At 31.2% G+C, this 13,818-nt stretch overlaps 1 protein-coding gene across 1 annotated transcript; it reads right to left on the bottom strand.

Annotated features, from left to right (window-relative positions):
- Positions 1 to 13,614, bottom strand: LOC148614184 (uracil phosphoribosyltransferase homolog). Its single transcript, XM_088588101.1, has 7 exons — positions 13,409 to 13,614; positions 10,195 to 10,237; positions 5,761 to 5,830; positions 4,532 to 4,594; positions 3,702 to 3,863; positions 2,839 to 2,937; positions 1 to 1,614 (listed from the first exon to the last, which is right to left on the bottom strand). The coding sequence occupies exons 1-7, from the start codon at positions 13,537 to 13,539 to the stop codon at positions 1,508 to 1,510; spliced, it is 675 nt and encodes a 224-aa protein (XP_088444227.1). The 5' UTR covers positions 13,540 to 13,614; the 3' UTR covers positions 1 to 1,507.
- Positions 13,615 to 13,818: the final 204 nt, after the last annotated feature.

The following is a 13,818-nucleotide window of genomic DNA, read 5'->3' as shown; positions in this document are numbered from 1 at the left end:
TTTTTGATGCTTAGTTTAATTAGTATAATCTTAAGTAATGAATGACTTCAAAGAAACAAACAAAACCAAAACAAATTCAAATATACTTCGGAGAGTAAAAGATCCTCGACTTTTCAGCACCCAAAATGAAAGGCCCAACAAAAAGATGTACAAGATTCTCATTTACGGCAAATGTAAAGTATTGTAATTTCAATGGTCCTACATCAGAGACTGGGAGTTCCAAATCTCGGACCTTTGCTAACTTGCACCCATGCAAAACTTAAATTATGATAAGACTAGATTTTACAGAATATTCAGAATATTGTTCGAACTAAAACTGAACTTCTAAAGAGACAGTTCATGGACACAGAGACTAACATGCATAATATATAAAGCAGCAAAAACAACTTAAATCGGCATATAAGTCAACTTATTCTGTAGAACTTCAACAAATGGTGCAAAATAACTCTCAAAAGTAAGTATGTAGCTAACATACAACATCTTGTTCCCCATTTCAACTTGAGGTAATCTGCTTAAAAAAATAACTACATGTGAGATTCGTCAACAATATCAGATTCAAGTCCATTTAACACTGCATCCATTAAAAGGATACTTTACAATCATACCAAAATATATAATAGGCATCTAATGGGGCATTAAATGATCCCCTGCCATGTTGGGGAATAAATTTGTGGTAAAAACAACTTAAAATTGCTATAATCTTTGTGTAAATAATCCAAAACTTGAACTTCATCTATGATATTCAATATCTATAAAGAGTTTGAAAATATCCTTCCATATCTTCTTTCATTATCATCTTGGCGCTGTCAGTAGGCAAACAGAAAAGCAACTTTTCGAGGGGTATCACATAATACCTCACTCTTTCAAGTTGAGGGATATTAAATTTGTGTTAATTTACAGTGGGATTTCAAAGGTTCCCATTTTTAGAGGGGTATTAAATTTGGCTCAAGTTATAATTTGTATAAACTGAGAAAATTCTTAGTATTCAGTGTCATTTAGTATGAAAGCAGCATAACCTGTATTATATTAACTCACATAAATATTCTCATCAAATCAATAAATGCATTCTAATGCCATCTGAAATATCAATATTTAGAAAAGAATAAAGTGCATCTGTAAAAATTTTATGAGGTCACATTCAAATATATTTATGGTGAAGTATTGCATTTTAACTTTGAACACTAGAAATAATATAAAAAAAAGTGTCAACATCAGTCTAAAAATAACATTAAGACAAAACAGGGGTATAAAGTTACTGAATGTTCATCCCATTGCACTTTTAACAAAATTGGAACACACAAAGTCCAAGTTCCTTAATATGTAATGACTTCTTAGCCACAAGTGCATTTTAAAAGTTTAAAAAAATCAGCATTTCAGATATGAATATTCTATATGTACATATCATTAAGAAACAAAAAGCTTGCAAACAACCTTGTACACAGAAGCATACACACTTTCTCGTTCACAAAACAACATCATGGTAGGCAAACGTGGTCCCAATTTATATTCAGTCTGTTCCGAAATACTTCATACCAAAGTGATTTGGTGTTACAGCGTGTACCTCTGATGTCAATACTTTCATGTAAGGAAATTTGTTCACTAAGGCTTTGGCAGCTGAAAAAAATTCAATAAAATTTTTGAAGGAATGACAACAGACATTTTTGATATTCCCGACTTTGACTCTTTTGAGCAATGGAAAGTAACTGTCCAACAAAAAAACAGGTTTACTGTCCGATTGGAGCAATGGACACAGTAAACTTTCAATTTAAGTATTTGACTTATTGCAGCAGCGGTAAGTACTTAGATACTTATAAATAATTTATTTAAACTATTCAAACTATTTAGCTACTTATTGAAATATTGATAGTTTAATTTAAAAAAAAAAAACTGTTAACTGTACTCCCTCTTCCCCAATGAGACCGGAAACCAGGTAGTCATGTTTTGGTGGGTTACATTCCTTTGAAAATAACTTGCTAAAATGGCTAACATTCCTTAAATATGAAAAAGGACTATTGCATAACGTTTAGGACTATCAATGCATGTGGTGCAAACTCTGCTACACAAGTTTTTATTTAAAGTGTGCACAACAAGCATTGGTTTTTGTTTTGATTTTTTTTTTCAAACAAACAAAAAAAAATACAACAGTCAATCTCTCTTTATCATTTAATTTTAGTTTCAAAATTGACGGAGTAAATCATCGAAAAAGTTTGATGACATCAGAGTCACATAACAAAACTGTGTCCAGTAGATGTGTCAATATTGTTTTATCCATTCAGAGAATGTGTTACCTCTGATATCAAATCATCAAATTATGTCTTTGAATGGTAGAATTCAAGATTAAAACACATTACTATACATGGATAATGACAACAGAACATTTCCCATCCAAACAAAAACTAGGCCTGTAGTTTCTTTTTGTAAAATAATATACATGTTTCATTTAGTTTATACATGTTTATTAAGCAAATAACAAGTACAACATATCAATTACATTATAACAATTGATAACAAATTGAAAGGGTGAATACAAATTAATTTGACAAGTATTTACATGGTAAATTTTTGGACAATCAAAATTCTATTCAGAATCATCATAGCTTTTAAATGAAATCCTCAATTGAAAATTGCAACAATTTTCCTCCTTGAACTTGAAAAATTCCATATCATTTTCACAACTTAATTTTTATGACTCAAAAATAGACTATGGGCTAAGAAGCATACTTAGACAAGAACTATTGAAGAAAAAAGAGATGATAATGTTCAGAATACTTTCTCATATCCATTTTGGAAACTTGTTAAACCTTTTAATTCCACTTAATCATTTTATGTTAAGAATACCTTGTGGAGTTACAAACAGGTTGAGCAAAATAATGTTTTCTTCTTTGACATGATGGTCCTTCAGAACTTGTACTGCTTTTATCACTGTGTTACCTGAGTCTGCAAAGAATTTATTCATACCATCTAAATATATTTTACAAATTCTTCACATGTAGATTATTTACCAAAGGGAGGCAATTATAGAGGATTTAATTTCTTATACAGTGTACATAAATAAAATAACAGAAATGCAGATTTTTCCAATTATTTTATTTAAACATAATTTTTGCATAAACAGGCCCCTTTTTCTAATATTTATTTATCAATAAATTAATTTGAGATAAATACTGTAATCTGATTGGTTAAAAAAAATTTGTTATATCTCAATGGATAAAAAAAAATATTGACACGCCCCTATTCAGTTAAATTCAGAGCCACTTTTCTCATGTTTAAAGATAAAAATGTTTTTTAAAATGAATTTATAAGAATTGGCAAGAATAAAAATTTTGTCTATTGAAAAACAACAAAAATTTTCCATGTGTATGTTTTGTTTACTGCACTTCACACAATAAACAATATGCACATGGAAAATTTGTTATTTTTTTCAATAGACAAAATTTTTTGTTCTTGCCAATTCTTAATTATCCAAGTATTCAATGATAAATTGAATATATTATTTACATGATTAAATCATTCATTTACCTAAATAACAAGAGAATGATTTTCAATTTTAAACCTGATTATGTTGATACAGCATTTCCCTATGTCACTTGAAAAATCTCGCTACAAAGTAATCGGGAAAGTTGATATTTATAAAGAGGAAATAAAATAAGCTTTTTTCTGATACTTTCACAACAAAATGAGTTAAGTCTAAAAGTACTTACTCATTATTGGATACATGAGTAAGACTTTTCTCTGGTAGATATCTGGAGGTAGTTTGGCATAAACCACTTTGGCTTCCCTTGTGTCATCATCTTTCTGTATCAATATTTTACCAATTCTGATAGAACGACAACAATCTCGTAACCCTTGCTCCATAGCTTCACCTTAAAAAAATATTTCAATATGAATCATTCCAAAAATTTCAAGGTGATTCAAAATTTTCTCTTATGGATGCCATTTTTAGTTTCCTAGAAATTAATGGTGAGAAAATTCAAACTTTATGGTTGTCTTAGTAATGGTCTACACATTGAATATTGGGAAAAATATCACCATTTTCTAAACAATTCTGTAAAATATTTATGAATCCATAAAGCATAAACCTTATCTTTTTCTCAGTGACAAACATCTTTTTGAAACCTGTTTTTACACCATTTTTAAATGACAAGTCATGCAAAATTTGAGCTGTAGATTTCAAAAATTCATCTTAGTATTTTTTTTGTTGTAAATTAACAAAATCACATGAAAGTTTAAATCTAAAAAAAAAGTTGATATCAGATTTCTTATCTAATTGATTTTATAGCACATAAAATAGTTCAAGTTATTTTTCAATTAATTAAATAATAATGATTTTTAACTAGACTGGACATTTAAGAACAAGATAAACCTTTTTATCAATACCTACAGGATTGCCTGATTAAGTTAAATTCATCTCAACTTCATGTCATCTACCTTTAAAGAAAGGTTGTTAGTGGTTGTTAACTAATCAATGACAGACCAATTCTTGGTCATAAACTTTATCATTGTTGTAAACATAAATCTCTATTCAACTTACCACTTCTCATAATACTGACTCCACAGTTACCCTTCTGGTAACTTAGACCTTGATACTTTTGACCTACAATGAAATTTGAATACATATCTTTTTAAAAGAACAAAATTCTTAATGTATATTTTTAATAAAAAATCAATTTTGTACAAAAAAATAATATAAACATAATAACATCGGATTTCAACGACAAATTACTACATCAAGGTTTTTGATATCACAAGCACATATAAACATTCACAATTTTTTTTAACTGATACAAGGAACTAATTCACTAATACAGATGTACTTGTAAAGGATTAATATGTGCGGGTATCTCTCACCATCTTACAGTAATATTCTACACAAAGCACGGAAAGCTTGATACTTACCAAATAAGTCAAATAAACTGCAGAATAGGTTCATTTATAAGGGATATAATTATAATATTGTTGTCAAATCATTAAGGATAGTATATTATGATGTATCATAGTTGTCAACCTCACATGGGAAGAATTGGGATTGATTTTACATACAGTAGGTACATAACTTTTTGTAGGTTTTATCTGGTCTGGAGCTGGCATGTTAGTTAACTGCTAGTAGTCCTTAGTTTTTACATTTGTGTAATCTATATTCAGTTTCATTATTTCCATTGTAACAAGGAACTCAGTCCTTTTTTAACAGATTTTTAGGTGTGTATAATTGTGTAATATTTTTCAACAGCCGCATGATTTTTAAGGGGGAGGGCAGTAATCGTTCCAAAGTACTTAACTCCCGAAAAATTTATGTCTGTCCCAAGTCAGTAATTTCTAGCCTTTGTATATCTTGTTTCAGTTTCACCTTTAGATTATTTTTATGTTACTTGAGTATATCGGGGCAACTTTTTTTATGTTCCTGTGTACAATGATGTTTTGGGGCCAGCTGCAGCCTGCCCTGTGGTGTAAGGGTTTTCTCATTGTTCACTGAAGACCAATGAGTGACCTTGGGCTGACATTTTCATCCAGGTGGGGTTGTTGTCTCTTTGACATAGTCAACATACATACTCACATCATTTAACTACAAATTCAATAATGAAAACTGTAATCACAAATGGTTCAGTACTGTATAAAATCTGAAAGGTTTAATTGAGAGTTTAGTTTCAGAATTAACACTCTTTGTTCAGTAGGTAAAAGATTGCTAGGATTCAAACTTAAATTTTCAAAACTACAAGGGGGCCAGTTCCATCGGTAAATGTACTATGTCCTTCTAAAGTTTACCTGTAGGTGTAATGACATCACAGTGCTTGTATGGAAGCTGGTTCAAGCCCTCTTCAACAACAAGACGAATCTAAAATAAAAACTTTCAACTCTCAGAATTTCAGAAGCAATTCAACATGAAATTAACTAAAAATTAAATAAGCTACTTTTTTTACTCTTAAGTCACGTCAGTGGCTTTAAGTATCGTAAGTATAAGAATGACAAAAGGGCTTCCAGCAGATAACTTCACAGACGGAAATGCTTTCTTCAAATCAATGCGCGATTCTCTTTTAAACTTTAAATATTTCATCGATATCCCTAATGAATGATATTTCAAAAATTTTAAGTGTTAATTTTCTGTTAAATATTGTCGATCTGGTAAATCGAGATGCCAAACTACTTTTTGCGCTTGGCCGCTTAGTAATTTCAAAGAAGATAGTTAAAAGCCAATACAATTTAACTGGAGTTGCTCTCTTTGGGTAGTGTAGGATTTTAACTATGCCCTGTGAATGTCATTATAATCAAAATCGTTTTATAAAGAAGCGTCACAATCAAAATCATCAGCTGCCTTTTTTCAAGTTTAAGGTCTCAAGAACGTAAACAAATGGAATAATCTTATTTTCACGATATTTGTGTACATCTTTTTGTTTTGCTGCAGGTTACAAGGGAAATATGGGTACAACACCAAAACATTCTCAAACCTTGGTCCATGTCATGACCGGCACTCTAGCACATTGCTTAAAAAATAAACATCGGGAACCTATGTTGCAGGTTGCACGCGAAGCGACTTCCGAAATTCAGCACCTTTGGTGCTTTGATTTAATGCTACAAGTAATCAAAAATTCAATTTCGGTTATAATTATTACCATGATTACTGCATATATCATAGAAAAACCTAAAGAGTTATGCAATGCCAGTAAAAATTCATAATTAAACAGTCTATGCTAAACATGTACAATGTATGATTAAATTGTCATTTCCAGTAAAGAGTACTTTAGTCCAGTAATAGAATTAAATTTGTTTGGCCGAATGCCCAGAAATATTTTTAGGTTATATTTTAAACATTTCTATATAAGATGAACAAGTAAAATTGTATTTAGCTCATTAAAGTTCTAAATAGACTGATTGTAGAAATATGCTACCACTATCATAACTACATGCATGTTAGTATAATGAGATACACTTAAGAAATGGTATTTAATGTACAAATCATGAATGCATTTTAGGCCTCTCACAAAAGTTGGCCCAGATTTTTTAACTACGTCAGGGTAGGAAACTAACTCAAATTCTAGCCAGTCATGAATACAATTTTCCAATGTATTTACTATATGGCTGTATAGATATTTGCTAAAATTAGCCAGCCCTGCCAAAAAATAGCCAGTCTTGGGATGGCGGGAGGGCTACTATTTCTGACTCTGAATATGTATTGCATTGTCTGTCAATACAATTAAAGGTTTGAATGATGTATTTACGTAATACAACAAGTTTGATATGAATTACAGTCCCAACTTAAGTAATGTCAGGTGTTAAGTTAAATTTAGGTCAAAATGACAAAACAACCTAATGCCGTAACCTTTACATAAAAATAGCATCACTCTAATAAAATTAAAATAAAAATACACATCATAAATATCTACAGAGTGTTGCCTAAAGGTTACAGACCACCAATTCAACCAATGAGCATTTGGAACGTATGCAAAAATAGTCCTACGCAGAAATTACCCCTGTTCCTCATAGTGCTGTGAAAAAAGTTCTCATCTTATTTAAAAAATTTAAACAGTTTCTGAAAGGAAAAACATTTCTGTACATTTTATAGGTGCATTTTGCTTCTTGTGATGTGAAGCCTAATCTCCATAATGATTTTTAAATATACCCCTATCTTGTGAAAACACTGGGATTTCCCATGCTATTTATAGACCCTTCACTTCCGGTGACCAGTACTGCACTGCAAGTCTGCTAACCCCACATGCCATTCTGAGGATTGTGAGCTGACATATGTAGAATCATGCTGATATATAGTCATCTGCAGGTTAAAGTTAAGGTAAAGTCCAGAGAAGCCATTGAATATTGTGAAATTAGCATAGAAGCCTATGGGAAGTGGAATTAGTGGTTTTTAGCCTTAAGCTGAAGCCATGGCAAAATGAAAAGTTTCTTGAAATAGCTTTAAACTACTTGAAGATCTTGTTAACTTTGCCATGAGAGGAATACACTACAAAAATCCTTCAAAATATGCATTTTTTTAAGTTATAGGTCCAAATTATGGAAAATTGGTCTTTTTGGCTGATTTTTATGTCCTATCTTGTAAAAAGTGTAGAAAATTTAGTAAAAATATCAAATATTAAACTTTGAGGGCTATATTTACCTAAATATGGTAGTAATAAGCACTTGAAATCAAGTTTTGTGTAGATTTGAGCAAAAATTAGGTTAGAAATGAGGAAAAACTCACTTTCATTACTGCGGTTAAGGCCATATAAGCATTCCCCTATGGCAACATGGAAAATCCATTATTGAGCACTTTTTTTGCTTTAGGTGCCCTTTACTGGTCATGTTTTAATGTGAAAACACTGTATTTACAAATTTAAAGCCAAATATATCACCTTTTGTGAAAATTTAAAGATTTAGGATTTTTGACATGTGATCAAGAAAAAGGGGGAGGCATGTCAGAAATAAATTTTTAAAAATAGACCAATTTCTCAGAAAATGATTACTTTTAAAACTATTTCTTCATTGATATTGTTAAAAAACAAGTTGTGATTGATATTTTTTATTTGAAAAGTCAGAAAAAGTTCTTGGCAAATATTTAATGCATTTAAGTATGGTAGAATATTGTCACTTTTTTGCTCGCACAACTTGGTTACCCTATATTTAAAAATCAAATATTTAAAAAAGTGCTTGTCACATTTCACTGAAACTTTGCAAATGCATTCAGTATGTGTGTAGGAAGATACCTGTATAGTTATTTATTTTTTTCTAAGACAAAAAGTGACTGTTTAGGTTACAGACCACCAATTCAACCAATGAGCATTTGGAACGTACGCAAAAATAGTCCTACGCAGAAATTACCCCTGTTCCTCATAGTGCTGTGAAAAAAGTTCTCATCTTATTTAAAAAATTTAAACAGTTTCTGAAAGGAAAAACATTTCTGTACATTTTATAGGTGCATTTTGCTTCTTGTGATGTGAAGCCTAATCTCCGTAATGATTTTTAAATATACCCCTATCTTGTGAAAACACTGGGATTTCCCATGCTATTTATAGACCCTTCACTTCCGGTGACCAGTACTGCACTGCAAGTCTGCTAACCCCACATGCCATTCTGAGGATTGTGAGCTGACATATGTAGAATCATGCTGATATATAGTCATCTGCAGGTTAAAGTTAAGGTAAAGTCCAGAGAAGCCATTGAATATTGTGAAATTAGCATAGAAGCCTATGGGAAGTGGAATTAGTGGTTTTTAGCCTAAATCATAATAAATTAAGATTTTTTGGATGTACACGTACAACTTAAGTTCATGAAATTCAAAATTTAATCTTGTACAGGTACCAATAGTTGTTATATCTAAATACATGTACATATGTAACCACTTCACATGTACTTAAGCATAATACATATTTCATATGTTTTTTTTTTATATTTTCATTGAAGACAGTGTGGGAAACCAGCACTCACCAGAAAACAGATGATAGTACAGACAAAAAAAACAAAAAAAAAAAACAATTTGACTAGTTGAATTTCTATTTGGCTAGTAAGATCAATATTCCACTAGCCATATGGGGAAAAAATGGTTTCCCACACTGTGAAGACTCCTCTATTTTATCAATTGTCACACTACATCTTCCAGACAAAATAAGGGAGCTAAGGCCCTTGACTTATTAACACAGATACTTGAAGAAAGGGTCCAAAGGATGCTCTTGATGCTACTCCCCTATTTGACCTGGACATCAAATTTTGTATTTTTCAGTTTTACTCTCTTCTCTCTATAATTACATACATGTACCTGGTAGTCATTCCAAATACAATTATTGTTATTGAACAATGTTTTCTAATCATTCCGGATTTGTTGCCTATGTAAAAAAGGGGGAAGTGACGTCAATAGGTTACACTGGATTCTGCCTATAAGTACTTGTGGTTACTCAATTTGTCAAATTAGGCCCAAAAAATCTCAAAGATCAGTATGAGTCAAAAGTACAACATATCCTAAAAGGGGGTAAGTACATTTTGTAGCATTCAAGAGTGACATGATTGAAAGGTTCAGAAAAGTTAGAATTGAAGAAAAAAAGTCGAACAAGTGAAATCAAAATACATGTAAATCATTTATACATGTATACGATGAAAAATCCAGGTTCAGGATCTAAGTACTAGTTACTGGCATCAACTGACAGTCCTTCCTACCTGTTGCACTTAGATTAACAACTTTTTATAAGTAAATAATGAATTTCAATCCTTTACGCTTACCAGTCTATCTGCATAAAAAATAAAGTCCCCTCTTGAAGTGGACCTGAAAGAGATGAAAGAGAAAATGCATGGATCTGCATGAAAGAAATTATGACATGAAACAACTGTCAACAAGTTCATAACGAAAATATCCCCCAACTTCAAGTGGACCTGAATCATGTCACACTATACTTTGGATAATCTCTTCTTGCTGTGACCTGGCATTAACTTACTATGTGTGGTATGCATACATGTACAATCCCAAAAAAATTCATGAAAATCCATTGTGCAGTTTATAAGCTTGAAAGAAATTATCCGTCTTTGGGACATCTAACACTAAGCATGATCTATCTTTATACATCATAGCAATATATAATGCCTAATCTTCTATAAAATTTCATCAAAATCAATAGAATACATATGTAGTTTAGGAGAATTTTTTTCCCATTCTTTTACAAGCATTATTTAAAGTCTGAATGTGTCTACAACTTTAACCAGTCAGAAAAGGTATTTAAAAAGATTTTTACTTACCAACCCTAGCTTTTTCATGTTTTAAGAGCATAACAGGGGAAACACACATTTTTATCTTGGTCTTAACCATAAATTTGTTCATGGATTTTATATGTAAAACTTACAGTGTACATGTAGTAGTTGAACTGTCTCTCTTTATTGACAATACAGACATATGTATGATTTCTAACCTTCCTCGTTGATTAAAACTTTAGTTATGGAACAATAGTCTTCTTTCCTGTCATTTTGATGGAACAACTTTGAATTTAATGGGCCAAATTTTGTGGAACCATGGAACAAACAGATAACAAATATGATACAAGCTACAAATTTTTGGTAGCTCTATATACATTCAAATTTGAATGCATTAAGTAAAAGGAAATGTCACTTCATTCCCTTCGTCATATATTCTCCTCATAAAAAAAAATGACAATAATGCAAACTTTCAACTATTTTTGTACTTGTTCAATACACGTTTTTTGTAAGTGTTGTTTTATCAGACAATAGTACACTACAGTCAACACAAGTTTTAATTTCTCCACGCTCCACAGTGAAGATATTTTGAGTGGAATCACAGTGTCTCCACTTTCCACAGTGTAGTCACCAATTCAAAAATTATCGGTAATTAATTTCTCCTGTCTTTATGCAAAGGTATATTTAATGGTTCTAGCAGTTTAATTACATTTCAGTACAGGACAGAAAAAAATATTGAAAACTATTGAATTGGGCAATTTTATACTGGTTTTTACTTTGGTGGAGTCACAGTGGATGACATGAGTGACTCCACTGCGAAGAGTGGGGGCATTAATATTTTGGTTGACAGTAGTGTACTTGTATGTGTTTAACACTTTGCCTATTAATAGGAATAAAATTGTTCCGAACATTATCAAATCTGACACTCATGCCTAGTAGGTGACAAAGCCTGTAACCATGCAAAACAGAATATAGCCTTCCAAGACAGCATAATTGTGGTGGTTGTATGGATTTTTGATCACCAAAGAGCAGGTATTGTATTATTTAGTAAATTTACATTTCACTTAATTTTTTTCAGTTTTGAGGCTGGTTGCTTAAAGTCAGAAAAAAGCTGAAAAGAGACCTACATGTAATCCCATATATATAAGGAGTGATACAAAAATGTAACACTAGTGCATATAACAATATTCATCCTGCATATACAAATAATTACAACAACTGATAGGACAAAAATGTTTTTGACTATTCCTATACATGTAATTTATAATGTAAACTTTCATGACTTTATTGACTTATCATACAATTATGTTAGTTTTTCCCCACTGATTCACATATTTGCAAGGCGGAAAATGGTACTATTTCCAGGGACATGTCCTATCACCTTATATACATTGTATATAGGATGTGGGTCCCCCAAGCATCAAGTCTATTTTAGTTTTTCTACATACATTGTAGGTTGATGAAAATTAGTGGACATGATTGTTTTGTTTTTATTCACAATACCAGGGGTAAAGATTTGGCAATACAAGCTGGTAGCCCTGACTATATTTTTGTTGAATATTTTCTATATGTTCAACAAAATTTTACCCTTAAGTTTGATAGCCCAGCTAAAATTCTGGTAGCAATGGGCTACTGCTCATTTTTATCCCTGACTACACAGACCTCCAAAAAGTGTGTGTCTAATAATGCTGACATGTGAATTCAATCACCCTACAGAAGTTCCAATAAATACTCACTGAGGCTTTCAACAGACATGACTGTAAAAGACAAATTGTTGAAATGTTATATTTTACATTTTAGCACAATGAATTTGATGTCTGCTGAATATGCTTGATAAAAATGTATGTACAAAATGTACATTTGTATGTCTAGTCAGTATCAAGATATCTATGATAACTTGTCTTTTAATTCTTTTACTGTATTAAGATTTTATTGGAATTTTCTGTATTTCTAAATTATGATTTTTTAGAGATTGAGATGAAATAAAGGAAATTTAAATACTTGGGAAGTAACTTCACTAAAATTCAATGCAAGTGGAAAAATGAAACTTTGATTTAATGACAAGAATACACTAAATATATACATCTAAATCATTCTCCTTCAGATTCTCATTGAAATAAGAAAAGTTCATTGGTCAGATCATCCTATGATTTTTTGATACATGTACATATACCATTACCCAAGTTAGCCTGCAGACAAACAGAGCGGGAAAAGTTCATAGCATTAAGACATGTGTTATCAGGGGTCACAAAGTTACAAAGAGAATGGGATTAAGCAAATTGAGGTGGACACACAAGGGGAGAATAAAAAAATGAGATTTACCTGTTTAATTCTAAAATAATTTTTGTCTGATATAGACATAGGGTAACTCTGCTACATGTTTTCAAACATACACAAATTTAATATAAGTACATCAACACATGCTGTACATGCATGTTTTTTTCCTGATCATTTTCACTGGTGATCAATAACACATGCAAAGACCATACATGTACTTGTATGATATTGGAGTATTTCTAGACTATAACTTATAAGTATAAACAAATAAATGTAATATAGAGAGACACATACGGTTACCCATTTCTTCAAATAAATAAGTTCCTAACTAAATCACATAATCAATTTGAATATCTTATCGAATCATTTTCGTCGTATTAATCGTTAAGAGTTGTAAGACCTTTTACGGGAAAATTACCAACATTTGTCGAAATAAAAAAAATTACCGACAGGTGCCTACCACGTGTGAACTTACTTATCTCTCAAAACTGTTTGAAGTTCTCTGACATTGTCGGTAATTCTCAGTTTCTTAAAATTAGATCCATATTCAACTTCCTGTGTACTTGAATGATGAACAGAATCCTGAATCAAATCTGGTTCCTTCATTTTCTTTTTGTCTACTTTCACAATCGCGTCCGCCGTGTTTTCATATGACACGTCACCGTCGAGTTTTTCTAATGCACATAAAATAGTTTAATATATTTAGTCCAATATCTGCTTTAATAAGAATGTATATTATAATTTAATGCAGAATTGGCATAAAAACCTTAGTTTTCCATACTGACAAATGATGGGAAAATTTATCAATAAGATATATTGCTTTGTTTTCAAAATATAACGCGAATGAATATTTCTAAAATTGGAATCGGAAGTGCTTGCAGAATT

The sequence above is a fragment of the Perna viridis genome, chromosome 6, assembly GCF_037379345.1.
Source record: "Perna viridis isolate PV_CMFRI_1.1 ecotype Kerala chromosome 6, ASM3737934v1, whole genome shotgun sequence".
Taxonomy (NCBI): domain Eukaryota; kingdom Metazoa; phylum Mollusca; class Bivalvia; order Mytilida; family Mytilidae; genus Perna; species Perna viridis.
Note: the sequence above shows the minus strand (reverse complement) of the source record. Positions and strands in the feature narration are given on the sequence as shown.

Bases quoted from the DNA above. Each gene is read 5' to 3' on its own strand.
- LOC148614184 (XM_088588101.1), bottom strand. From the start codon at position 13,539: ATGAAGGAACCAGATTTGATTCAGGATTCTGTTCATCATTCAAGTACA. The intron at 10,238-13,408 runs GTAAGTTCACAC...CATCTCTTTCAG, and splicing joins CAAACAGTTTTGAGAGATAA to GTCCACTTCAAGAGGGGACT. The intron at 5,831-10,194 runs GTAAGCGTAAAG...TTTTTATTTTAG, and splicing joins TTTTTTATGCAGATAGACTG to ATTCGTCTTGTTGTTGAAGA.